Source organism: Monodelphis domestica, chromosome X (genome assembly GCF_027887165.1).
Source record: "Monodelphis domestica isolate mMonDom1 chromosome X, mMonDom1.pri, whole genome shotgun sequence".
NCBI lineage: Eukaryota > Metazoa > Chordata > Mammalia > Didelphimorphia > Didelphidae > Monodelphis > Monodelphis domestica.
In genome coordinates, this window is record NC_077235.1 from 27,613,697 (window position 1) to 27,641,102 (window position 27,406).

At 43.8% G+C, this 27,406-nt stretch overlaps 1 protein-coding gene across 6 annotated transcripts in view; it reads right to left on the reverse strand.

Annotated features, from left to right (window-relative positions):
- LOC103102905 (sodium/hydrogen exchanger 2-like) overlaps positions 1-27,406 on the reverse strand; it is a 163,985-nt gene that overhangs the window by 93,413 nt on the left and 43,166 nt on the right. For all 6 annotated transcript variants that reach the window (XM_056809542.1, XM_056809544.1, XM_056809545.1 and 3 more), the window contains exons 4-8: positions 25,973-26,190; positions 16,424-16,620; positions 9,398-9,487; positions 4,550-4,620; positions 3,172-3,336 (exon numbers count right to left, since the gene is read on the reverse strand). In XM_056809542.1, coding sequence (XP_056665520.1) covers positions 3,172-3,336; positions 4,550-4,620; positions 9,398-9,487; positions 16,424-16,620; positions 25,973-26,190 — 741 coding nt within the window. The remainder of the gene's footprint in view (positions 1-3,171; positions 3,337-4,549; positions 4,621-9,397; positions 9,488-16,423; positions 16,621-25,972; positions 26,191-27,406) is intronic.

The window sequence follows — 27,406 nt, forward strand, 5'->3', positions numbered from 1 at the left end:
GGTAGGCAATGGGGGTCAAATGACTTCATCAGGGTCACATAGCTAGGAAGTGTCTGAGGCCAAATTTGAACCCAGGACCTCCCCTCTCTGGACCTGGCTCTCAATCCACTGAGCCACCCAGCTGCCCCCAGCACTTATCTTTAAAAAGAAAAACATTCTTCTTAAATGATTATTGGAGGGCCTCAATGAGTGTTCCCTAAGGCCAAGCATTAATAAATAGAAATGTTGCAAGGAACAAGTCTAGTGTTGAGGACTAAGAACTTCAGTATTCCTACTACTGAACAGAAGAGGGGTTGGAGAGTTGAGAGGGCAGGGTGCTGAAATCCTCTCAACGAGTTCCAAAATTGGATTCCCAAAGGCCAACTGTCTTGGAGAATCACAAACTTTTCCAAAGTGACTTCTTGGCAATCATGTGGGACAAAGAGAAATGAAGGTAATTAAGGCACTGAAAAAAGGGCATGAAAGCTGTGCAGAAAGCATTATTCACCGGCATTTTGAATGACCGGTGGGAGTTTTCCTAGATTGTTACCAGCTTCTATCTGATAGTAAATGTTTATGGTCTTCCTGACTTTAGTGGTTACTTCTCCAGTTCAAAGTCTTTGAGCTAGAAAACTCAGTGAAAATACACTCATGCTGATGGGTTCCGAATGTCTCTGGGCCTAATTCTACTGCCAGGTTTATATAGCTAATGCAAAATGGAGGCTTAAGCTGTCGTCTTGGTTATTTCAGGCAATGGAAACAGTTGGTCCATGAATTTCAAATAAAACTACTTCCTAGTTAGATCCTGAATTACCAAGATTAACTATCTATATCTGTATGCATCCTCGAATTATTGGTCCCCCATTCTGCATGGGCAATCTAGCTCTACCTTGAGCAAATCAAAAAGGTCGACATCCTAGGTCTCCCCGTACTCCAAATAGCCTGCCCAAGGAATCGTATCCCTTTGCTGTGTACCCAGCTCTGCCTCATTACAACTAGTCCACCCCACCCTGAATTCACAAAGACTAGGAAATGAGCTGGCAAGGTCCTTAGAAGGCCATCTGGTCCAGCCAGGCCCTTTTATAAAGGCAAGGGAAGGAGCCATCGAGGCAGCTGAATCCTATATAGGGCTGGCCGAACTTAAAACTTCTCCAGATGAAAAGATTCTACTATTTCCCTTAATATCCTGCTTCAACACTGAACTGAAAAAACTCTCTTTATAGCTAATTGTATGGTCTTATTTCAATTCAATCTTATTTCCCTATTGTGGTCCTCATTGGAGAGGAAAAATAACTGCTTCATCTTCTGCTCATAACTGTCTTGAAGGTGCAGAGGCAGCATGGAGTTAGAGGCAGGACACGGAAGTTGGAGTTGAGAAGCAGAAGTGAATTCCAATCCCCCCTCTGATACTTGTTGGCTGTGTAAGCTTGGGCACATCAGTTAGCTTGGTGGGTTTCAAACCATTCCACAGGACTTGCCTTCCAAGTCATGGACGGGCTGGAAACTCTATTAGTAGAGGAGAATTTGCCCACAATAATGAATTTAAAGATCCTTCCCATAAACTTGAAGACAACTGGTAAATGCCCTTCATCTTCTCTTTTCTTCTACAAGGTAAACAACACCATTTCCCTTAACTTTCCCTTGAAGGACATCTTATTCATCCCTTTAATCACTGTTATAATCACTCTTCTCCAGAACGTCTCTGGTTCCTTTATATCTGGACCCATTCCTCCCTTAATGCTCTCTGATCAAAGCTTGGTCAGGATACCTAAGCCGTCTGTTTAGGTCATCTCCTAAGCCACCACCAGTCAAGCCAGCATCACAGTCATTTTTAGAGTAACATTCCATGAGTAAGTCTCCTAAAACTTGGGGCCTACTACTTGTGCCTTGATCTTGGACCCGGGTCATTTGGATCTTTGGCCTTACTGAAAATCAGGCTAGTCACTGACTAGACAACCACATCCACCACTTTAAGACCTCCTCAGAACTCAAAATGCATATTGCCTCTGTTCATTGGTAAGAGGCCCTATAGATATACCAGGCGCTGACTTGGTAAATGAATGGGATGGGCCCGGCCATCATTGCTATCTGATGGGCTAATACAACCAGGATCCAAAAGTGTATCTGTGTAGACACACTCACCCCAGCAATATGCAGATGGAGGCCAACCTTATGATGAACCTTTCTGCAGTTAGCCAGAATCTGTATTCACAGCTCTTCCAGCTTGGTAGGACATCACATCGGTTACGTTTGGTATAATCTTTCAGAGCTCTGGATCATTTCTGGGTCATTATGGGACTTTGAAGGAAGACTTCAGTGGAGTATAATAGGCTAATTGTAAGACCCAAATGAGTGGAACATTGACAAAAAATTCCTTTTTTTTAAACCCTCACCTTCTGTCTTGGAATCAATACTGTGTAGTGGTTCCAAGACAGAAGAGTGATAAGGACTAGGCAGTGGGGGTGAAGTGACTTGCCCAGGCTCACACAGCTAGGAAGTGTCTGAGGCCAGATTTGAACCCAGGACCTCCCATCTCTAGGCCTGGCTCTCAATCCACTGAGCTACCCAGCTGCCCCAACAAAAATTCCTTGAAAGTTTTACCAAGAGGAAAACAACTCATGGCATTCAGAGAACTATCACAGCTTCATTTTACTATACATTTTAATATAAATTGTTTGGTAGAAGAATTCTTTTCTTTTTCTTATCTCTCCCCAATTATTTTCCCTTTCAAAATTCTCTCTCTATTAACAGCTATCCAGGAAAGAAGAGCAATAAATAACTGGTCCCTTCATTATTTCTGTCCCCACCTCAAGCCTCCCAAAAAACTCATAAAGCTTTATTCATGCTGCATTCAATCGAAGCAAAAAGTAAAATCATTTTTACTTGAATTTTTCAAAGTAAATTTAAACACTGAAAGAGTTCTTCCTGGAAGATGGATTTTTAAAAGATTCTTCCAGGGGTTTCTCAGCATAGCTAAAAAACGCATAGCCAGCCTCATACCTTTCAGTTGGGCTGGGCCACCCATGCTCAACAAATCAACTGTGAAGGTCCCAGGGGGTGGAGCGACAGGAAAACAGCACCCAAGGGAAAACTTTCTGACCTTTCATTTAGTGGCTATGGCTATTTATATTCCTCCCAAGTCAGAAATGATGCCTGCAAGAGAATGTCATGGGTTTTTAAAAAAATACTTACCTCTGAGGTGCGCTGGCTGGAGGATGGACCAGTTGGCCAGCTTCTACCAGTTCAATGGCATGTTTCCTCTCTAGCTTTTCATAAAGGAGTACAATGCTGGATTTGGGCTGGTCATAATCCCGCAGCAAAATCTTCTGCAGGTATTGGCTATTGAAATATTCCAATCTGCTCAGGCAGCAAAAAAAAATGCAAAGAATTCACTGGTCACTGTTGTCAGAAAAAAACCCTACTGTCGATACTGTGGAAATGGAAGGCGTCTTCCTTAACGATTAGTTGTCAGAGGTCAGCTACCCTGTCTTGTCAATAAACCCAAGAGATAATCCTTAAACCCAAGAACTGAATGTGCCCTAAAGATCCTTTGCATTTCAGAATAGGCCACAAAGGGGGAAGCTGGGTAGCTCAGTGGATTGAGAGCCAGGCCTAGAGACGTGAGGTCCTAGGTTCAAATGTGACCTCAGCACTTCCCAGCTGTGTGACCCTGGGCAAGTCACTTGACCCCCATGGCCTAGCCCTTATCACTCTTCTGCCTTGGAAACAATACACAGTATTGACTCCAAGACAGAAGGTGAGGGTTTAAAAAAAAAGAATAGGCCACAAAAGGGGATGGCGGGATGAGGGAACATAACCTTAGAAAGCCATTGGACTTGGAAAATGTCAAGCACCCATAACTTCAACCCTAATAAAAGAATCTTTTCTGCCCATTGCTTCAATATGGAAACATAATGGAGAAAAGAAATGGGCCGATTTATGGACCTACACCAGGATCTACAGTGTCTACTGATAGTTTATTATCTTTAGGCCAAACGAGACATAAATCTTAAAAGATTTAAAGACTTCTCAGTCCCTCCTCTTCCTGCCAGTTCTGCTGCCCATGCAAAGTCAGGAAGAAATAGATCAGAAGTAGCTCCTCCAATGAGGCACATTACCAACACCCTGCTGGCTAGGCCATCTTGACTCAGAAGCAGCACACATTGTGCCAGACCACCAGGTTGTCCAAAGTAGACTGCAAATGAAGACACTCCAGTAGGGCTTGGAATCCAGGGGGAAGTGGTTTGGAAAAGGATCGAAAGAAAGCCCCCTGTAGGAGGTGCAATGCCTCTCCCTGAGGCTGCCTGTGACATCCCCAAGAGAAAGGCCTTCCTTGGGAGTTTGTATGACAGTTTGTTGGGATTTGGTGGCCCTATCTGGTAACTGTCATACCTCCTGGGATAAGGCAAAAAAAAGCTCACCATCTTTGTTTCAGATTGTTTATCATCTTCATGATATAGGAGAAAGATGAAGCTCAGTCTACCCCAATGGAAATAAACAAGTAGTCATAGGGTTCAACTTTTTTCCCTTTCTATACATGGTGGTAATTGTATTTCTGGCAACTCCTTACTTGTCTTTCCAGTAATATTGTCCCCAGTGTCCAGATATGTCTTCAATGCCAGCCAGCAAGTGATCCAAGAACTGAAAAAGAAGCAAGAGTCTGTCGGTACACAGAGGACCTAACAGCCAGGGGAAAAGCACTTCAGAGGCATGAAAGAGCATAATTCTTCAGCTCATCCCCACCACCATCGTCATAATAGACACTTGTAGAGCTAGCGATAGACCTTACACACACTGCAGCCTCACAACCATCTCCTGCCTGGTGCTAAGCCCTATCCCATTAAAGGAAATGCGTAGACATGAAGGGAGGGTGGCAACCTGGCCACCAAGGGCAATAGCGATCCAAGGAGTCACTAACTATCTGCAAATGAGGAAAAAAGCAGAAAGGATGGTCAGGCCAGAGCCATAAAAGGAGCCTCTGTCTACCCAACCAATTGCAGCTGCCTCTGTACTCATAAATAAAGATGGCAGTAATAGCCCTCCTATGAGCATTAGAGATCCTCCATTTTCAGTATAAATGGGCGTCCTGCTCAGCACCATAAAACCAAATCATTCATTCATCCACTCAACCCAGACTGAGAACCTACTGTGCCCAGCATTCCAACTACAGATTGGGAAGTAAAGGTCATATATGGCCCCTGCTTTTTAGGTGCTTAGAACTGAATTGAAGCTCATAAATATTTCTAACTAGAGAACAAAAGCAGGGGCGCAGTTCTGTACTACAAACCTAACAGCTTATCTTTAGCTCTCGGATCTTCTCGGTGTGGGGACTCCTTCCACTAGTACAAATTGTAACTCTTCCATATCCTCTTATCCTGTGCCATTCTCATCCGTGTCCCAACTCAAATGTGCCACAGAGAATCTGGACAATATAGGATGCAATACCAATAGCCATGAGAGATAAATTTCATCAAATCTCTTATTTTATGGAGGAGCACCTCAAGGCCCAAAGAAGTTCAGTGACTTGTCCAGGGTCACACAATAGTTGTACCCAGAGGAGGGATTCAAAGTCAGGTCTTCCAAAACAAAATCTAATGCTCTTCCTGTAGTGCTACACTGCTTCCTGTGTTGCACCATATAATAAGTGCCTTCTTTTGGTTCTTCTGTCTTCTCTGATTCTTCCCTCTCCTTCACCTGATGCATCAACTCCACTGCCAAGTAGTAAGTCCACATCCCCCAGTCTCTCTCCCACATGTCCCCTCCTCTCCATTCATACAGTCATCAACCTAGTTCAATTTTCTAGCATGTCTCTCCTGGGCTATTGTAATAGCCTCCTAATGAGTCTTCCTGACGGCAGTCTCTTCCCTCTCAGGTTTATTTTTTGTAGCTTCCAATATATCTTTCTAAGGCCCAAGTCAACCTTAGGCAAGTCATTTCACCTCTGGGTTCAGTTTTCTCACTCTCATCTCTAGAAGGAGGGGCAGAACCATCAGGGGCTGTTAAACTGGGATCTGTGACTTTTTTTAATATTTGGATAACTTTATTTCAGTATAGCTGGCTTCCTTTGTAATCTGCAGTTTATTTGGAGCATTTAAAAGCATGATTCTGAGAAGCGTTCCCTAAGTTTTAGCAGACACTGACCAAAGGGCCCATGACCAAAGCAAGGGCAAAGAGCTTGGGTCCAGAAGATCACTAAGGTCTCTTCCGCCTCTGAATTAATGGCCGGCCGCATGTTCACCTTCGATGGTTCCACATTGGTTCTAAGATCAAAAACAAACTCCTCTGGCATGTAAAGTCCTTTACAGCCTTTCTCCTACCAACCTTAGCAACGTATACATTCTTCCACTTCCCATACAATCTATGGTCCAGCCAAAGAGCACTATTAGCTGTTCCCTAGTAGGGCATGCCATCTACTTGTCTCTTTAACTGTCCATTTCATCTCTCCCTTCCAATATCTCAAACTTCCTTCAAGAGGAAGTTCAGTCACCATCTCATCTTGTTAGCCTTCCCTGGCCCCAGCAGTCCAAAGCATTCTTTCTCCACCTTCAGATTTTCCTATCATGCTTTGTATTTCTCCTCAGCCTCTGGACTCTTTAACACTAGTTATCCTCTTCTGTGTACATGCAAGCGAATTGAGCTACCTAAAAGCAGTAACTATTTCATTCTTCATCACTGCAGCTTCATGATAAAGGCCAGGTAGCCTAGCAAGTAGAGAGTGTGAGTCATGGAGACCAGAATTAAAGTCCCACTTTGGACACCAGCTGGCTGTAGGACCTGGCTGACCTCTCAGAGCCCCTAGCAACTTTTTAAAGTGATAAATTGGCAGAAAGGAGCCAATCTGGGCAAGTGGAAGCAATGTTCTCTCTGAGAGTTGATTACACCCATATGAACCTGAAATCACAGATTCATACAAAATCCTTGCTCCTTGGTGAGTGCCTTGACTTTTATGAGTGTGCACACCCCTTTTAATGCCCTTTATTAGCCTTCTCATGTACAAGATGAGGCTTGCACTCAAGAAATGTATGTGTGTGTGCGTGCTTCTGTTACTTATTATCTGTGTGACCTTGGGCCAATTCACCTAACTTCACTGAACATTGGATCCCTCATCTCTAAAATAAGGAGATTGGACTAGATGACCTCTCAGGTCTTTTACAGTTTAAAATTGGTGGTTCTAATCGTATTCTACCTGTAGGAAATTATATAAACAAAAGAACAAAAAATGAGAGTAAGTAGGCTATGAAGGGCAGAAACAAAGAGACCAACTTCATGAAGGATTCAAGAGACAAAATGTGGGATAGGCATGGGGGCATAGAATTGTTGTTGTTTGATGTTTCTTTTCAAAGAAGACCAATGGCATTACCATGTTGGAGTCAGGTATGACATAATGAATAATGGGTGATGCCTTGACTTATCTATAAATTGGATTTAAATGAGGTAGAGTTGCACAGGCATCAGGCTCATTCTCTTCAAGAGTCAGGGAAGTCCAGTGGAAAGAGAAAAGTCAAAATGACTGGTGATGGCCCAGGATGCAGTGGGTGACCTTGAGATCTTTGATGTCTGACCAAGCTCTCAGAACTTCACAGTGCCTATGTCAGTCCCTTTGCACCAAGATTATTCTCTTCTGCCCATTCCATCAACAGAAGTCTTAGCATGCTTGGACAGACATCCCCCTAATTCACCAGTGGGTCTGAACCCCATCAGGTACTCTTGACCTGGTTTAGCCCATCTGGCAAGGTGGTTTGATCAGGGTATGACCTGCACATGCTACAGCTTCTTGAAGTCACAGGTGAGAGTTAGGTAACAGGTGAACAAAAAAGGTGGACAAGCAGCTCTGAAAAGGCTCAGCAAGCCCTCATATCATACCTGAGGTGCTAATCTTCCTCGAACACACCACACACCCCTAGAAACCAACTGCGAGGTCTTGAACACTAGTTGAAGAAGTTCAGATTTGATCCTAGAAGTAAATTCTTTCCTTTTGGTTATAATGGTTTGTTCAAAAATGACCATTTTTTAAAATTGTGGTTGGGAGGAAGGAGTCACCTGGACCTGTGACTTCACTAGCCTAGGAAATTCCTGGGATGGAAGATTTCTCCCTCGATATAGATTGGCAACTCATTTATAACTTATACCCTTAGACAGCTGCCAAGGCTACCCAAAAGTTCATTGATTTGCCTGTGGTTGTACAATTAGTGCCAGAGACGGAACTTAAACCAAGAGGTAAAAGCCACACACTGCCCACTATGCCATACTGCTTCTCACAACTGCCATACTGCAACATCATGGCCAAAATTATAAGGGGTCACATATAGACATGCATACAGAAAACTAGCTGATGTTAGATCCCGCGTATGCCCATGAGTAAAGATACTCTAGGCTATATCTAGTGATATGACCAGAATCACAGGACAATCAATTGGATTGTCATTAATCAGTCAATTTATCAACCAGCCTTAATCAAGCACTTACTATGCAGCAGGTATTGTGCTACGTGCTGGATATATGAAAACAAAAGGGAGAAGGTTGCTGTCCTTGAGAAGATCTGAGCTGGGCATCTTCATCACCAAAAGAACAGAACACAAGGGGCTTTCTTCTATGTGGAAGATGCCCGTGTCTTCCATTTGACAGGTTCTAGCCATCACTAGGTAACCAACTGTCCCAACATTACTAGTTAAACTGGTGAATCTTAACACTTGTACGTGCTGAGAAATGCTATTGAACATCTGAGAAACGCAGAGGCTTCTTAGTATTTGAGTAGGGAGTCATACATAAGGCAGGCTTTGCACTTTTGGGGGGGAAGGGGCCCCTCTAAACCCCCAGGCTCTGTTTCAACAACCCAAGGAGGTCTTGAACTCATTCCCTGTATTTGATCAGGGATAATTTATCCCACATAGAAATCAGTATATCAAATCCAATTTCCTTGAGGAGTTAAAGCTAAGTGGATATATTGTCTAGCCCGAATATTCTCCAAGACTTCCATGGGTTCAAGAGCAGGCATGAAGCACCAGATCTGATGCTAGAGTCTTCTGTTGTTGTGCAGTAGCTCGCTCAGACAGCATATTTTGTAATCTTATTGCTTTAACCTTTCGCTCTGTCGACACTATTAATAGTACAAAATATCAGCTCTGCCAAAGCTTAAACACATTAAATAAAGTTTTCCAATTACGCAGGGGCTAGACAGGTCAGCCTCTAAGTGGATGATATTACAGTCCAAATAGGAAATGATATTGAATCTCAAATCGAAAAGGAGGCAAGACTACCAAACTTCATTCCCAGCATGCAGCTTTGTAGGGGAAGCCCTCCCCAAGTCTGCAGAGTGCAAATGAACCCTTAACCACAGATACCCCGTCAAGGAGCCCAAGGTTCGTAGTTGTTCTCAAACTCAAGCATAAAGAAACTGGAAGTTACCAAAATCACTTACTCGGATATGAATCTGCTCACTCACAGTTGGAGAAGTTTCTCTTCCTCGGGTCACATCTAATAAGTCAACAAGAGGACGAATGGTCATCCCCTGCAACATGACAACGTTTCAGTAAAACATGAGCTTGGCAAGGGCACGAGCTATTTGTGTTTATCTTTCTATTCCCACAAGGCCTTACCTTGAATAGGGACATTCATGTATTCCCAGCTCCAGCCACCATACTGGCCCACTGGCTTTTTCCCAGTATCCAGCATTCTGTGCCCACATCTCCGCCCAGGCTGAAGTCCATGGCTAGATTACACTCTTCTCATCTGTGTGCCCCATAGAATCCCACCCTCCATTCAAGGCTCAGCTCCAGTGCTGCAGAGCCTTTCTGATCCTTCTCAACTGTCAGCAGCTCCTCCTGCAAATTACTTAGCATTTGTTTGGTCTATATTTTCTCCTTTACTGTGCCCCTGTGGTGTTCCCCCAGCACAATCTCTTAGAGGTCCCCAAGGGAAGGTGCTGTCCATCATTTTCTCTACACCCAAATGTTTCTTGTACTGAACTGAATTAATCAGGCAATTAATACACAATTGTCAAATTTGTGACAGTACAAAAAGTCAAACATCTTTCATATTCACTGCCATTTTGAATCCCATAGCTCTTTGTGCTTTCTAGAACAGCTTGCGTGCGTGTGTGTGTGTGTGTGTGTGTGTGTGCATGTGTGCATGTGCTCAGGTTTTTTTTTGGGGGGGGGGTTGAGAAATCCCTTTAATATTAAAAATAGAAGCCAAGAAAAGAATTATTATTGGACATCCCTCTCAGGCAATGGAAATGATAGAAATCTCTCCACTACCTGTCTGGCTCTATGACCATAGGTGGCAGTTCCAATTTTGCTCCCCAAGGAAGTTCTTTCCTATTGTCAAGCTGGTCTCTGCTGGTATCCTCCTTATGCAGTTCCACCTGTTGAGCTCTATTCAGATCGGAGCCATCCTGGGACCACAAAGAGAGCTGTGTGCTCAGGTTTTAATGGGACCTTGTACAGAACCCTAGACATGACCATAATGCCACAAGGATGGTGTTTGGGAGAGGGGGAGAGTCAATGAAAAGGGCTGGACTTTTCTCTCCCTCAAGTCAAAGGGGACATGATGGCATAATAATAGATGGGAAGGAGGGCAGCTGGGTAGCTCAGTGAATTGAGAGCCAGTCCTAGAGACAGGAGGTCCTGGGTTCCAGTCTGGCCTCAGACACTTCCCAGCTGTGTGACCCTGGGCAAGTCACTTGACCCCCATTGCCTAGCCCTTACCACTCTTCTGCCTTGGAATTGTTTCTAAGAAGGAAGGTGGGTTTCAAAAAATAATAGATGAGAAGTCAGAGAAATGCATGAAAACTTGGTAAAGATCACCTGTAGTTTACAGAGTAGAGAGAAGCAGTGAGGGCCTCAGAACGTCAAGAATCAGAGACAAAGAGATAGAGACAGACACAGACACAGAGAGACATACAGAGAGAGACAGAGAGACAAAGAGACAGACAGAAGCAGATGAGACAGAAAAAGAGAGGCAAAGGGAGAGACAGAGGCAGAGGAAGGGGAACATTATCAAGGATGTTTTCCTATATTCTTGTGGTAAAGTAGAAAGGCTAGCTGTGGGTTCCTCTATTAAGTCTCTAAATTAATTTTTTATTAGCCAACTTCTTAAGGACCTCAGTCTGACTGTCCCTATGCAATGCTAATGAGATGGCAGCCATCCAAAGCAGGACTACGCAATGGGCTGGGGAGACTGGGTTATAGTGGGAAAAGAGACCAAGTTAGTCAGAGGACTTGGTTCAATCTCGGTTCTGCCTCTGACTTCCTGTGGCCAAATAACTTTGGCTGGCTGGCCTCAGTTTCCTCATCTGTAAAATAAGGTGGCTGAGCTGGATGACCACCAAGGTCTCTTTCATCTGTAAATCAATGTCCCTATGACTATGCTCTCATTATTATTAACACCAACAAGTAATCATCGCCACCGATTGAAATGACATGACTCAAAGAGAAGGGGCAATAACTATGGGCTCAGAGGATCTGGGTTCAGGTCTCACCTCTTACTATGCAAATATTCACTATGGAAAGTTATAATTATATAAAGAACAGTAATCTGTCCCAGTCCAATGGAAATAGGCAGTGTGAATTCAAATAATGTAGCCACTTCATTGGATTCCTGAGTTGTCGCACTTGGGCAAGACCCCAAGGCCCTTCTCGGGAGCTCAGTTGTCTTTGTCTCATCTATGAAATTAAAGCGTTAAACTAGATGGCTCCTGGGTTCCTGGTAGCTTAACATCTAAGATGCAATGATCTGGGAAACGTTTTATTGCAAGATGTTGTGGCAGCTCAGGTTGCTTCATAACAATGTTGAAAAAAACAGGCATTTCAGGGCAGGAAAATGTGCTTTGAAGAGCAGGGCCTCCATCAGAATGCTGGCTCTTGGAGAGGGCGTCACAGAGACCTGACCTTTGAGAAAGGGCCAGAACCCCAACATCCAATTACTGAAAAGTTCTTGGAGGACTCGGCCCCTGAGCAGAACCTTGAAGAAATCTGGGGATTAATCCAGAAGCTGGAGGGTAGGAGGGAATGTACTGCAGTAATGAGGGACAGTCTATGTACAGTACCTAGCACAGTGCCTGGCACACAGTAGGTCTTTAATAGTAGCAAGAGTAGGTGGCATAAATGTCTGTTGAATTGACTTGAATGGAGCTTAAAGGCCCCCAGTTTGGGCATTGAGAGAAATATGCCAAATACCGATGGGCAGCAAAGCTCCTCCTCCTCCTCTGCAGGCCTACTATGTTTCAAGCACAAAGGATACAAAAGACAGTCCCTGCTCACAAGGAGCTTGAAGTCTAATGGGGGAGACAACTTAGACAAGCAAGGTATAAAGAGGGTAAATGAAAGAAGGGGTGGGGAAGAAGGTAGGGAGGAAGAAAGATCCCAGGAAGGGCCCTGCAGAAAGAAAGGAGGCTTAACACTGAGTCTTGAAGGAAGCCAGGAAGGAGAGGCAAGGAAGGAGAGCATCCCATCCCAGGACAAGGGCAGTCCCGAGACAAAGCATCCTGTGCAAGGAACTCTTGGGTCACAGAAGGAGTGGGAAGGAGTGAAGTAGAAGGCTAGAAAGACAGGAAGAGAATGGACTATAAATGGCTCGAACAGGGAAACTGAGGATTTTCAATTGATCCTGGAGCGAATAGGGAGCCCCTGGAGTTTATTGAGCAGAAGAGTCAGAGCTGTCCTTTAGGAAGTTCACTTTTGTATCTGAAGGGAGGACGGCTGGAATGGGGAGATTCCCTGTCACAGAAGACAGGGCTTCTGTCATGGTAAGCACACCAACCCCACTGTCCTCTTCACAGACCTCAGCTCAGGCTCTGTCCCATCCCCTGTGAAGGGACTGTCACTGGAAGAACAGGAGGTAGGCATCTCCATTCACATCAGGGCTGGAGGGAGAAAGCCACAGGCAAGAGCTGCCCACTGCTCCCAGGCTTGGAAAAAAGGGGCCCTGGATGCCTTCAGCCACCAAAGCACTCTTGAGAGTCCAGAGAATCTCAACTGCACTTTGGAATTATATCATCATTGAAAAATGCTGAAGAATTGGTCAAGAGCATCAAGTCAAAATAGCCCCACAGTACTCCGCCGGCGATTCTGGGTAATTTGCAAGGTTAGGGTTAGAGGCTGGGGGTGGGGGCTTTCGCTCCATCTTACTCCAGGACCGTATGAAATTCATTGTGCCATTTGGGAAATTATGATATGCTCTTTTCATGGTTGGAACAACTGGTAGTTAACTGTGACTGTCAAGGGCAAACATGAACAAAGCTAATTTTCACTGAACAGATTCATCTGTCAGAACAGATCCAAAAGATTGCTTCTGAATACGGAAGATTCTCAGGTAATTCAGCCTCATTTTCATAACTGTCACTTCCCTTTGTCCAGCAGAGGGCATGAAACGCTGTCCACACAAGTGACAATTCTGCTCACTTTGGCTCAGGTCCATCTCAATCGGTGAGCACGTGGGCTTCCCAAGGAGGCTTCTATCCCAGGACGGTAGGAATTGTAGGCATCAGTATTCCTCCTTTTTACAAATTGGGAAACTGAGAACAATCCTCAGAGTGACCAGTTGTGATTCCCATTGCATTCCTTTGAGGTAAGGGGTACGAGTATTACAGGACCATAAGCTGAGTTGGCAGAGCCCTAAAATCTTGCTCAAAGCTTGAGGAAATGAGGAAACAGAGGCCCAGAAAGATAAAGTAACTTGCTCAAAGTCACACAGGCAGGATTAAGGCAAAGTATGAACCCAGGTCCTCTGGCTCTAAACCTAGGGATCATGCTAATGTATCAATGGGGCCTTGTCATTTTTAGATGGGAAACTGAGTCATAATTCCTGACTGATCCGTTAGCTTCACTAGGTTCCATGGGCCCTGTTTTGTTGTTGCCCAGTCATTTTCAAACACATCTGATTCTTCGTGATACCATTTAGGGTTTTCTTGGCAAAAGTTCTGGAATGGTTTGTCATTTCCTTCTCCAGCTCATTTCACAGATGAGGAAACTGAGGCAAACAGGGTGAAATGACTCACCAGGGGTCACAAAGCTAGTAAGTGCCTGAGCCCAGATTTGAACTCAAGAAAATGAGTCTTCCTGAATCCAGACCCGGCATGCTATCTACCACACCACCTCACTGCCTGACTGCATTCTCTAACCCCACTGTTACTGTATAGTAGGAAAAAGAATCCAGGACATTGGTCAGAATGACAAGAGACCAAACAGGAGGGCAGTTCTATCACCCTATAGAAAATATGGGGCCTGTAATTTGATCAGTAATACTGTCAGACATGGGAACTCCCTCCATCCCCAAGGAATCTGGGACACTAAGTCCTAGAGAATGGCCTGAGGTTCAAGGAGACTTACACAGCTGGCAGGTGTCTGAGCTTCCATGCTTGAACCCAAGGCATGAGGCAGTTTGAACCCAGGCCCTCCTTACTCCAAGCTCAGCATCCACTCAGCCAAGACACACCACCCTTTCTATGGGAACCCATTGGCTTGGGGCTTCCCTGCCACAGAATTTCTATCTGGGGAAAACAAATCCTAGGAATGTTTTAGCCACTAGATGGTGGTGGAATGACATGGGAGGTTCTCTTCCCCCACCCGCGCCTCCAGCTGCTGCCAGCTCAACCTGGAGGCCAAACAGAGGGAAGGAAACAAAGGATCCATGAGCAGAAGGTGAAGGACGGGGATTCGAAGGCATTGCAATGGTTTCCAGCTCTGATTGAAAATAAAAGAGCAGCTCTTAGGGATGACATTTATTTTTTGGACTAAAGCTGTGATTTCATCCGTGCACGGCTGTCCCAGTGCAGCCTCTCTATGGATAACATATGGACGCTATTAAACTGGAAAGTAGAGAAAACTTGAGCACATGGAGGCTATTTCACAGGAAATGGAAATGAATTCGAGAAAATCACGTTGTATTTCAAGCCCACATTCGTCTGTTAAAAGCTTCTATTAGAGTGAAAGTCGGCTAAAGCTTAGTTAAATAAAATGTGATTTTCTGAAGGCTTAATTAAAATTGATTTTTAAACAGCAAGAAAATAAATGTTGGAATCTAATCAAACCAAACCATTAACCAAAAATAAAAATGGATGCTTGCTACACTGCGGCTCCCTTTCAGAAAGCACGAGTGCAGCTGGTGAGCAGCAGAGCCAGGTTGGAAGCCAGGTCTGCTGACTAGAAATGAGAGGGAACATTTAGATAGAGCATTACGTACAAAAGACCACAAAGTACTTTGAAAACATTAACTCATTTGACCCTCACCACAACCCTGGAAGGTGGCTGCCATTATTATCTCCATTTCACAGATGAAGAAATCGAGGCTGACAGAGCTTAAGAGACTAGCCTAGCTAGGAGGTGTCTGAGGCAAGATTTGAATTCAGGTCTTCCTGACACCAAGCCTAGCAATCTTTCTACTGTGCCATCTAGCTGGCCCAAAATGAACGTTCTTTTCACTGTACTGGGTAGCCTCGAAGTGGGAAAGCTTGGGGGAAAGTTGTAAACACAGCAACACTTGGAAAACAAATAAGATTTTTGCCACTCATCTCAGATACAGTAGGATCTGAAGGGGAGGGAGTTGCCAGTGGCCCAGGGAAGCTGCATAGCTCAGAAAGGCAGATGGTTCAGGCCCCCAAAGAGCTTCAAAAAAATAACCAAGTGGATGGGATGTCCTAGTGAGTACGCACATTGCCCCCCTCCCACTTCCCCAACACTGCGAAGACCTCTTGTTTGAGGGGGCTAAAAGCAAAGGTTTCACTGCTAGCAATGTCAAGCAATTCAGCAAGGGTATCCATAGCCTTCTGCTTCTTCACTGCAAAGACATGCCTAGAATGCGGTGCCAGGAAACCCACATTTAGAAGATGTCAGCAGCACTACTTTAGGGGGAACTTGCTCCCCAGCCATAGCCATACTCCTCCATCTAGCCCAGTTCCCTTCACCTGCCCCCTGGTCCTAGAGCACAAGGTACCTAACCATCCCTCCAGCTTCTTCCAGCTCCTAGAATTGGCCAGTCCTTCAGCACATAGAAGCTTCTGGGCTTCCAAATGCCATAGCACAGGTAAGATACCCACCACACATACTCCTTGTGCCAAGTGCAAAAAGTCTTAGTAATATCTCTGCCTAACAGATTTGCTGAGAAATCAATGCCACATCAGACTTTCATAATGACAAGTGCATGGTATACTACAGTTATGGCAAACCTTTTAGAAGTGGGTGATGTGAGAAATGTCCTCAGACACCTATGGAGAGGAGAAGGGGAGCAGCCCAGCCCCGAGGCCCTCTGGCTTTCTAGTAATGAACTCTGGGGAACTCCGTGCTGAGGTAATGGCGCATATGCCCACAGAGAGAATTCTGATTGCTCCCTCTGGCACACGTTCTATAGATTCACCACCACAAGCATAATGGATCATTTTCATATACATTTCAATGCTCAGGCAGAAAGTAATCACCACCCTTCCCTTTCCTCGTGGAGCCATATTTACCTGTACAAAAACAGTGAAGAGGATCACAACAGTGGTTGCTGCAATGAAGAGTTTCTTCCGGGGAAAGTCGGGGAGGAGAAAAACAAGGGAGAAACAGATGGCCCCCCTCAAACCTCCATAGGCGATAATGAACTGGTCCTTTCTGGTGACTGTGTTCACATGACATTTATTCACAAAGAAGGTCAGCACAAGGACACCTACATTTCCAAAGAGGAAAGAAGGGGGGGAGATCAGCAAAGAATCAATGATCATAAATAGGAGGCAGGTATAAACAGTAAAACAGGCAGCTAGGTGGTACAGTGGATAAAGCATCAAACCTCAAGTCAAGAGGATCTGGCTTCAAATTCAGTTTCAGTCACCAGCTGTATGACCTGCACAAATTACTTCACCCTGTTTGCCTTAGTTTCCTCATCTATAAAATGAGCTAGAGAAGGAAATGGCAAATCACTCCAGTATCTTTGCCAAGAAAACACCAAGTAGAATTGTTGTGGTGATGTGTGGGAGCATCCCTGTTCAGGAGTCATGTGTGATGGGTCATGCATGAGAGGCATGATGGTGAGTGATTGGGTCTGAGAGCCATTTTAGCCATAGAGAGTGAGAGTTAGCCTGCAAGAAAGACAGGCAGCTAAAGTGAAAGAGTGAGATAAGAGGGAGGAAGGGCAGGAAAGGTTTGAGCCAGCATGACTGAGGACAGAGTGGAAGATCATAGTCCCTGTGCCATAATTCTTCTTCTCGGTCCTTCTCAAGGGGAGAGTCGTGACTAAGGCTGTGATGCAAAAGCAAAAGGCATCAATAAAATATATATTTAAGGGAGTCTAGAAAATTAGTATTAAGCTAAATGAGAATTCTAAGGATTGGTGATAAATAATTCAAAAACTAAGACTAATTAAATTCTTAAAGGCTTTGGTCATAAGCCCATGGCATTTTTTCAAGCTAGAAAGGACCCTAGATAACCTCCCATTTCAAAGCTAAGAAAAGATAGACAGAGAGTCAAGTTGTTGCCCTAGATCACACAGTCTAGGTCCTATTCATTCTACCAACTTCTCTTGCTTCTCCTATCAGAGTTTCTTGAAGTTTCTTGAATTTTGTTTCACTTTTTTCCAAATCTTGAAAATGAAACCAGAATTATGGATGGTATTTCCTTGGGGCTTGAAATGGGTATTCTGGTTAACTGCAAAATGTATCACAGAAACCAAGGAAAATATTTCCATCCATTCTCAGAAAAGCCAATAAACGTGTCTGGATTCCTAGTTTGCAAGCAGCCACCTTTAAGATACCTGGGATGCTATATGCTGAAGGTATTGAAAGAAACAGGTATCCCTCCTCTTACCCAGGACCCATGTTCCAGAGTTCTTGAGTGCAGGCTTGGGGAGGAAGGGGCCCTGAAATCCCACTCCTGATCAGTCTTGCCTAAAGACTCAGGAAATAGTAAACTCTGTCCAGGATTGTCCTTGCAAGCTTCCAAGTCCTGGGTCCAAGATGGAAGAAAAGTCATTTTCTCTGATCTCCATTACCTCTCAGGCCTCTCCAAAATAGGAATTATGAAGGGCAGAGTAAATATGGCAGCATAGAAGCAACAGAAATTGAATCCTCTCTGACTATCCTTCCATACCCATAAAAAAGGGCTTCAAAAAGACAGAAGTCCAAAACTGACAACAAGATGGAGCCACAGGACTCTCCTACTCAATACAATTTGAAAGACACACAGAGAAAGTTGAGTTCTTGGGTATAGGGGAAATTCCCAACACCCCTTGCCCATCTACTGCACTGAGACCTGCGATAGGACTCGGGCTGACTGTGGGATCCAAGAGTGAAGGCTGAAACCCCTATGGAGTACCACCACATGAAGCTCAGGGCTCTGACCACAGCTCTCAGGAAGTCAGCTGGCAGAGAGGAAAAGGGGGAGGGCCTGCTAGTTACCTTCAGCCCCCACACCTTCACCTTCAGCTTCTGCAAGCAGCTGGGAAAGATTTGGCCTGGGGAAGATTAGCTCAGCAGGTCAGCTCAACCTGTCTAATGCAGTATATCAGCAGAGCAGAGAAGAAGCCCCTTCAGGGAAGAAAAGATCAAATTCACAGATCCAGCAAACAAACAGAGGAGCAAGTGTATAGCCCATAAGGAAGGTGAAAGAAGAAAAAATATGAGTAAAAAAAAACAGAAGAAAAATGGAAATTAACATTGAAAGCTTCTATTTGGATAAAGAACAAAGAACAGATGGAACAGAGGAGAACCAAGGAACATCAAGAAAAACCTCAAAAAATCCAGTGAATTGGACTCAGGCTCTGGAAGAGCTCAAAAAATAATTCAAAAAACAAATAAGACAGGCTGAAGAAAATTGGGAAAAGGAGAACTTAAAAATCAAAGTACATCATCTGGAAATAGAGGCACATTAACTAAAACAAGAAAATGGTATCACAAAAGCCAGGATTGACCAGCTTGAAAATGAGACAAAAAGATTAAAAGAATGACCTAAAAAGAAAAATAGATCAAAAGGAAAAGGAGGACCAAAAAGTCATGGATGAAATTCAGTCAAAATAGGAATTAGGCAGCAATATCAGAGCAACTTCATTTGTCTCCATGGCCTAAGACTTCCCAAAGTTCAAGGAGTTAAAAAAAACATGAACCAACACTCACTGACCCTGAGCTTACTCAGTATCCCTCCCACCCATGCTACTAGCACTAGAATACCCAAGGGATATCCAATAAGGCTTACAATAAAACCCACCCTCACTTCTTGGGCTTCTCTCCCTCTTTCCAGAGCCATGGAGACCCCAGGGTGTGGAATATGTTCCAGGCTACAGCAGACAGCTAGCATGGCAATAGCTCTTCAGGAACAAAAGCCAGTGGAGTGGGGCGCAGGAGGAGAACTACTCTATGGCACCTGCAATATAAAGTTATGAAGTTCCACTGCTAAGGTGGTCAGCTCTGAGTCATCAGCACTGCAAAGCCCAAACTATACCAATGGCAGGTTGAAGAACTAAGAAACTGTGGGAATAGGACAGGACACCATATGGGGGTGGGTGAGGTGGTGTGGAATATTCCATTAAGCCTGAGGGAGAGGGCAAAATAGCACCCATCTCTTCTTACCATGCAAAAGTCACTTGGAGCAGAGACCTAGTCTGGTGAACAAGCACCTTTCTTGGGCTTTGAGATTCAGCCCTCAAGGAAATCACAATCAGAGGAGAGAGTCAGAAAGTGAACAATGGGAAAATAGAAGGAAAAATAGACTAAAAATACCAGACTTCAGAAAGAATAAAATTCAAAGACCTTGAACATAAGCAGAAAAATCAATAGAAAAATCAGTAACAACAGAAAGAAATATGGCCTCTAGGTCTAATAAGTAAGCTCAGGAATCTAGGAATAAATACTGCAAAACAAAGAAAAATGACCACCTCTTGATGAGACAGAGGACCCCATGGAAGCTGAGGAGAACCTAGAATTACAACACACTGCTCCTGGATGATCTAAAAGAGAAATGAGAATGATGAGAACACAACTTATGCCCTGCACAGCAAAAATCATAAACAGAATACAAAAACTAGAATCTTCAATGGCAGATCTCACCAGAGAAATAAATGAGAGAACAATAGATTGAGAATGCAAATACACAGAAGTGAAGGATAATCTAAAAGAAAATTTAAAAAAATATTAAAAGAAAATATGCTCACTATTCAAGCAGAACATTTTGAACTTGAAGACAAGATGTGTAAAAACAACCTAAGGATGCTAGATCTCCCAGGAGAATGCAACAAAACAAAAACACTTTAACACCATGATAAAGGAAACAACAGGAGAGAACTGCCTAGAACATTGGAGCATAGAAAATGAAATAGCAATTGAAAAATGTACAGATCATCTCAAAAAAACGACCCCAAGGCTGTAAACGCCAAGACACATGGTCCCTAAATTTAACAATTCATTTCAGAAACAAGTTCTACCAGCCATCAGGAAAAAGACCTTCAAATATCAAGGAAAGGAAATTTGAATAATAAAAGATTATTCCATATGCACTAGAAAACGTAGGAGGGAATGGAATATGTTCTGAAGAGCAATGGAACTCGGGATACAACCCAGGATGCTCTATCCTGCAGCTCTAAGTTTCACCATACATGGAAAAAGATGCATGTTCAAAAACAGAGGTATTGAAAAACATTTGAGAAAGAAAACCAGAAAAGAAGAGGCTATTTGCTTCTTGGACATCCCAAACAACACACAGGTGGGATGGATAAATTCAGCAAACAAGAACAGTAACAGAGCTCAACAACAAGGAGAATAGCAAAAGGCTTTCACCTTGCCTACAGGTGAATCAGTGATTTCGTGGGACTATATCACAACATGGGAGGATACATGAAGGAGGGAGGATAGCAGAAGGGTATAGAGGAGTGTGCCATGTTGCAGGGTCACATAAAGGGCTAACAATGAGGGGAAGGTCTCAAAAAAAGCAGAGCTTACAGGGGGTGGATAACAAGGAGGAGAAAATTGTAAAGAGGGAAAGAAAGGAGACCTTACTTTGGTGGTTTCTGGGGATTCCATTGATGAATGCTCTTGTGAGAGGAGAGCTATGGTCTATGAAAGGAGATAGGCACCTTACACACTGGGTGTGTCCTGGGAGATCTTGTGCTTGAAAAGTCTACTCATCCTATATCTGGAAAGGAAGAATTAGAACCTGTTGGGGCAACTGGCACTTGGAAGATTAGGAAAATATGATCCCAAGGAAGAAATTTTGAGGCAAATGTGTGGAGAACAAAAGGTAACCAAGGAAGGATAGAGATCAGTGAAGGAATGTATAATCAAAGACATGATGGGAGAGGGGCACTACCATGGGGCAGTATCCTCTCTGATAAATGCAATAATTGGCATTGTCCTGAGATTGAGGCACAATGGAAAAGAGAAATCCATGGCAGAAACTGCCCAGAAGGGAGGATGTAGAATAGATTACTTGGAAGTTTTGATTGCATGAGGAATACAGAGAAAAGAGAGAGAGCAACTAATTATTGGGGTCATGAATAAGAGAATGAGAATCTAGAGTAGACAGAAGGAGAGGATGGATGATGAAGAGAGTGGATAGAAATCTTTTTTGGGGGGAAAGAGGTGCAAAAAATCAAGATTTAAAAACTAATGAACAGGACTAGTTGAAGGGGAGGAAAGGAAAAGGAAATCTTCTTGACTGAAAGAGGAAAAGGTGAGGGAAAGAATTAACCAGAGTTATTAAGCCTTTGGAAGTTGGTTATTTTCACAATATTGCTGTTACTATATAAATTGTTCTCCTGACTCTGCTTATTTCTCTTTGTACTAACTCATATAAGTCTTCCCAGGTTTTCCTGAAACCATCTCTTTCATTATTTCTTAAAGCACTTTAGTATTCCATCACATTCATATACCATATTTTATTCAACCAGTCCCCAACTGATGAGCATCCTCTCAATTTCCAATTCTTTGCCACCACAAAAAGGATCCTATAAAATATTTTTTGCAAATATATGGGTTTTTTTTTCATTTTTCTTTGATAGCTTTGGGGTTTAGACCTAGTAATAGTATTGCTGGGTCAAAGGATATGCACAATTTAGTAGCTTTGGGGGGCATAAATTCCCTTCTAGAACCGTTGGATTAGTTCGCAGTTCCACCAATAGTGTATTAGTGTATGGTATCCTCTCTGGCATTTGTCTATTTCCTTTTCTGTCATCTTAGTTGATCCAATAGATTTAAGACAATGAGAGCTGTTTTCATTTGGATTTCTCTGATTATTAGTGATTTGCAAATTTTCTTTCTTTAGCTTTAATTTCTTCCTCTGAAAACAGCCTATTATATCCCACATCCATTTATCAGTTGGTGAATGACTATTATTCTTATAAATTTGGCTTTGTTCCCTATATTACTTCCATGTTCATAAACTCCAAAATGCTTTTATCTGATCATAATCTTTTACCATCCCATCCTTTCCCCTTCCTTACAACCCCTAACTTCAGCCACCCCATCAGGTCTTTCCCAAGCCATCACCTCATTCTCTCTTCCCTATCAACTTCTTGGTGAATCAGTTTAATTCAATACTATCCTCTACACTCAAGCCTTTGCCCTCTTATCCTATTGCCCATTACACCTTGCAAAGCCCAGCCTTGGATTACTACCCTCCTATCCTCTTCCCTCCTATCTATGTGCTGCTTAATGAAGATGGAGAAAAAATCACAAAGATATGGTGACTGGATCCACTACAATTTCGTGTTACTCAATCTCAAATGGGCTCTCACTGAAGCAAGGCAATACTTTTACACCTCCCTAATCAAATCATAATTTCACTCACCACAGTGACTTTTCCAAACCTTCTCATCCTTCCTGAAATCTCCGATGGAAACTCTCCCCCTCCTCAATCTGAGGACTTCACCTTACTTCATTGAAACAGTTAGAAACCTTTTGCCAATAGTTTTCTCCTCCCCCTTCTCCTTATCTCATATGACAGGCCTCTTCCCTCATTATCTCCCTCTTCACTCTGGGCTCTTATTTTTGGCAAGGCAATCTCCTCTACAGGCATCCTTAATCCCATCTCTGCCTGTCTTCTCCAGTAGATTGTCTCCTCTACCATATCTCTCTAATCCTGCAGTTCTCCCTATCGACTGGTTGCTTCCCTGATGCCTACAGACAAGTTCATGTCTCTTCCATTCTTCAGAAAACATCACTTGATATGCCTATCCCTGCAATATTTCTCTTCCTTGAGAAAACCTTCTCCAATTAGGGCCCCCACTTCTCTAATTTCCCTCTAACCCCCCTGCAATTCCATGCAGACCTCAGCAATGGTGCAACATTATCATTCAACTAAAATTACTCCCTCCAAAGTTACCAGTGGTCTTTTAATTGTCAGAGCTACTTGCCTTTTCTCAGTCCTTATCCTTCTTAACCTCTAGTCAAACTCAGGCACTAGTGATCACTGTCTTCTCCAAAATCTCTCTTCTCTGTGCATAATACACATTGAAGTTAAATCTGCATTATTATTTTCTCTATCACTTTCTTAAGTCTAAACAGTTAACAAAACGAGAAATCAAATCCTGATTAGTAATATTTGCAGATTTCTGAGGTGTAAATGCTCACACTGAAAATTTAAGTCAGCCCACAAGTACCCCCCTGCTTCCCGCTCTAAATCTCAGAAAAGAGGCCTCCTTAAATGAGGTCACACTACCTTTCCCCATCACTGATCTTGAGGTAAATAGTCTGAAGAGATTTGTTCTCCCATTTCACTTAAAAAGTGATTTGATTAAACAACAACGACGACAATCCCAACATTTTATAGCTTCTGTGAGGCTTTGCACTGTGCCTGGGAAGAGCGGGAGATAAGCTCCTCTGAACCTGGATGACATGTGGCTGCTAGCTTTCCTGGTAATAAGCACCCCATACACATGTTAATGGCTAATCAAGCAGCCCAGCCTGCCTTATTGCTCCTCCTCACACACCTGGGCAATCTGCCTAATATGCTTCTCCATCTCCATGGGGGGACGTGTCTGGGGCTCCCTGCAAGGGCTAACGGTGCAGTGATGACTGTTCGTTGGGAAAGAAGGGGGAGGGCAAGATATAAATGTCAAGCAAAGATGATGAACTATAAACAGAATACCTAGAGAAGCTATAAATTGTTAGATAAAGAGGAAGCCCTGTTTAGCTTGTAATGAAGCAATGAAGTTTGCAGGCTAACATGGCATAGCCCACGTGGGCACTTCCCTTGCCTGCAGCTGCAGCCTAGTATGAGACAAATGATGTGGAATAGCAAGAAGCCTTGACCTAGAGCAGTTAAATTATGGCCCTTCTACTCATGAGTTATGAAACTGGGGTAAGTCACTTCTTCTCTCTCAGACTCAGTTTCTCCATCTGTCAAATTGGGAGGAATGGGTTTCAATGCGGTGATTTCTCAAGGTCTTTCCTGGTCTCAATTTTATGAATGTAGATAATCTTAGGAGAAAATCCTGAGACAGGAATGAGATAATGGTCTAAAACTGTGGCTGTGATTTGGAGCCCCAGTGTTTTCCTAGTCCGGGGTATAGGTAGAAGATTCTAAAATAATGGGACTGGCAAAACCCTACCTTAGAAGTCATCTAGCCTTATTCCACATCTCTATCCCCCCACCCTAACACCATTTTATACAGGAATAAATGGAAGCAAAGAGAAGTGAAGTGACTGGCTCTTAGTCATACCATGTTTATGGCAGATCACTTCTGACTTCCTTGCCAACAAGATCTCTTCTGCCTTAGTGTCTTCTTCTAGAGCAGTGATAGTGAGCCTATGGCACATGTGCCAAAGAAAGACACACAAAGCCCTCTCAATGGACCCATATTGTTGCCTACAGAGGGACTCAGGCAGAGCTGCTCCCCTCTCCCTCTCCACCATATCTGCAGACATTTTTTTACATCCCCTGCCCCTCTGCCCAGTAGCCCAATGGGATCACCAGGAGGTAAGGGGAGTGGCTCACACACAGCAGAACTGGAGGGGAGAGGAGTACTCAGGCCACTACCCTCCTCCTCTCCACATGCCTGAAGGACATTCCTCAATTCACCTGCCCCTCTGCCCAACAGCCCAATGGGAGTGTTTTCTCCCTCCCCTGTGTGGGGTAAGGATGGGTGGCATGTGGTCTCTAGGGTGCAGGATATGGCACACAGCCTCTAAAAGGCTCACCATCACTGTTCAAGAGCAATAGCACCAAACATCCACAGTGATACTGGAAGGTAGGAAGGGCAAGGCAGGAACATACAGATCACTCTAGTTGCAAAGCCCACATTCCTTTCCTACTGCCAACACAGGCCAAGGATAGTACAGTGGCAATCTGTGCTCTTCAAGGGCTATACCTAGAGTCACTAGGACTAGTTGAGTGTACTTACGTTGGGGAGGGCAGAAGAGATAGCCCAACCCACCTAGTAACAATAACAATATTAATATATTAGAGTCCGAGACTAAGAGCTAGAGAACCGTAGCAGTCATTTAGCCTAATTAGAAAGGAAATTGATACCCAGAAAAGTTGTGACTTGAACTCAGGTCCTCCAAATCCAGCCTGTTTTCCATTGCACTGCTCAATCTCCCTTATTATACTGCTGTGAATATTTCCTCCACCAAGACAAATCACAACTTGCCAATGACTTGCCCCCCAAAACCCTGCTGAGGGGCCTTTAGTCTTCTCACCTCATATTATGTCACATTTTGTTAGGACCTGGGAAACAAAGACTCAGAGAGGTGAATGCTAAGTTACATATATAGAAAGTTTATATTTTCACACAAATAAGATAGTCTACCTCTGAGGAAAAAGTATCACAGTCAGTGGTAAAAGAGCTGGAAGGTCTAGGTTGAATCCTCACTCTGCTACTTATGGCCCATAAGTCTTTGGGCAAGTGTCTACAACCCTCTGAGCCTCAGTTTTTTTTTCTTTGTCAAATGACAAAGCTGAACTAAGAAAAGCTATGAAGTCCCTTCAACTCTCCATTTGGGATTTTAGGGCTCTCTGGGCATTTGAAAGCTATCATGTCTAATTCAGCCCAAAGTTCAGTTCATTTGGCTCATACCAAAATACTCTTGGTCCCATACCTAATGCTCGCCACACCAGACAGAAAATGACGGTGAAACAAATGTATGGCCAGTTCCACTCATGGTTCTCGCTGATGGTTGAAACCCCGAGGAAGATGAAGATGAGCGTATCACTCACACTGCTCCACATCTTCAGAAAGTACTTGATGGTGGTGTGAGACTTCTGGGAAATGTTGGCCTCCACATAGCGCTTCATGCTCATAGCACAGGCAATGACGCTGGAGAAGAAAAATGACATTCACATTAAGAGGACAGGAGTACACAAATCAACTTCGAGCTTAAGTCTGGCTTGCCAGGACTCACCAGGCCCTGCCTCATTCCAGAACATGAGAAATTAGTGGTTGCTAAGCTATTCATCCCCTCTGACCCAGGGAACTTGTCACTGAGCATATATCTCTAGGGAGAAGAATGACCAAAAGCAAGCCCTAAAGTATGCCAAAATATTCATGGTGGCCTTTTTGTGGTACCAAAGAACTGGAAACAGAGTTTATTCAGTGACTAAAGCACCATAAAGGCAAACAACCCTGAAAGGGTTGGACCACAGTGGCCAATGTTAATCTGGGAGAAGAGTTGATGAAGCGTACCGCTTAACCTTTGTGGGGCGGTAGGGGACACAGGGGCAAAACGTGGCTTATGCCATCAGGCATGGGTTGTATTCCTTATATGACTTTTCTATTATAAGGAGGGGCTCAATTCATGATGGGGGAGGCCCAACTGTGACATAAAACAAAAGGTGTCAAGCCAACTTAAGAACAGCCCCTGCCATCACCAAGCAATCCTGCGAGCATTCCTGTTTTCCCATTCCATTTTCCAGGTGACTGAATGCTTTGTCTCCTGAATCAGTGGCACTTTTTGACATCCTTTTGTGTGCTGAGAACTACCTGCCTGCTTTAGCATCCTTAACTTGGCCTAATCTGTCCTCCTTAAAACAGGCTGGGGCTGACAGAGCCTAATCATTGGCTGGCAGTAAATCAGTGAGAAGCAGGTGCTAAAGATGAGAAATCTATTTCCTGTGTTCTCCAAAGCACTGCTGTTTTATTAATGAAACCAATTTCGGAAGTGCGGGAAGCTTTTTAGTGGCTTACCCACTTCGCTCTGTTTTTCATTCATTCATATTCATATTTGAATCTGTCACCACTCAGCGCAAAGCTGCCGAACACCAGAATTGATGGCAGTACGCTCACGGCCTCCATCTCTATCCAAATAGCAGGGCCCTTGGCTTACCCCACCAAGGTCTTGGCCTGTTGGTCAGCCATGTGTAGTCCCAGGGAAACCAGTCTGTTCTCTTCTGGTCCTCCTTGTTAGCAGCCCCTTCTCAAGCCTCACTGATCATTTGAAAACGCCTCTCAAGCTGCAAATGCAATTCTTGGCCAGCAAATTTTTCCAGCTGTCTTTCATACACACAGCTGTGTAGGGCTGGACAACTCCACTGGG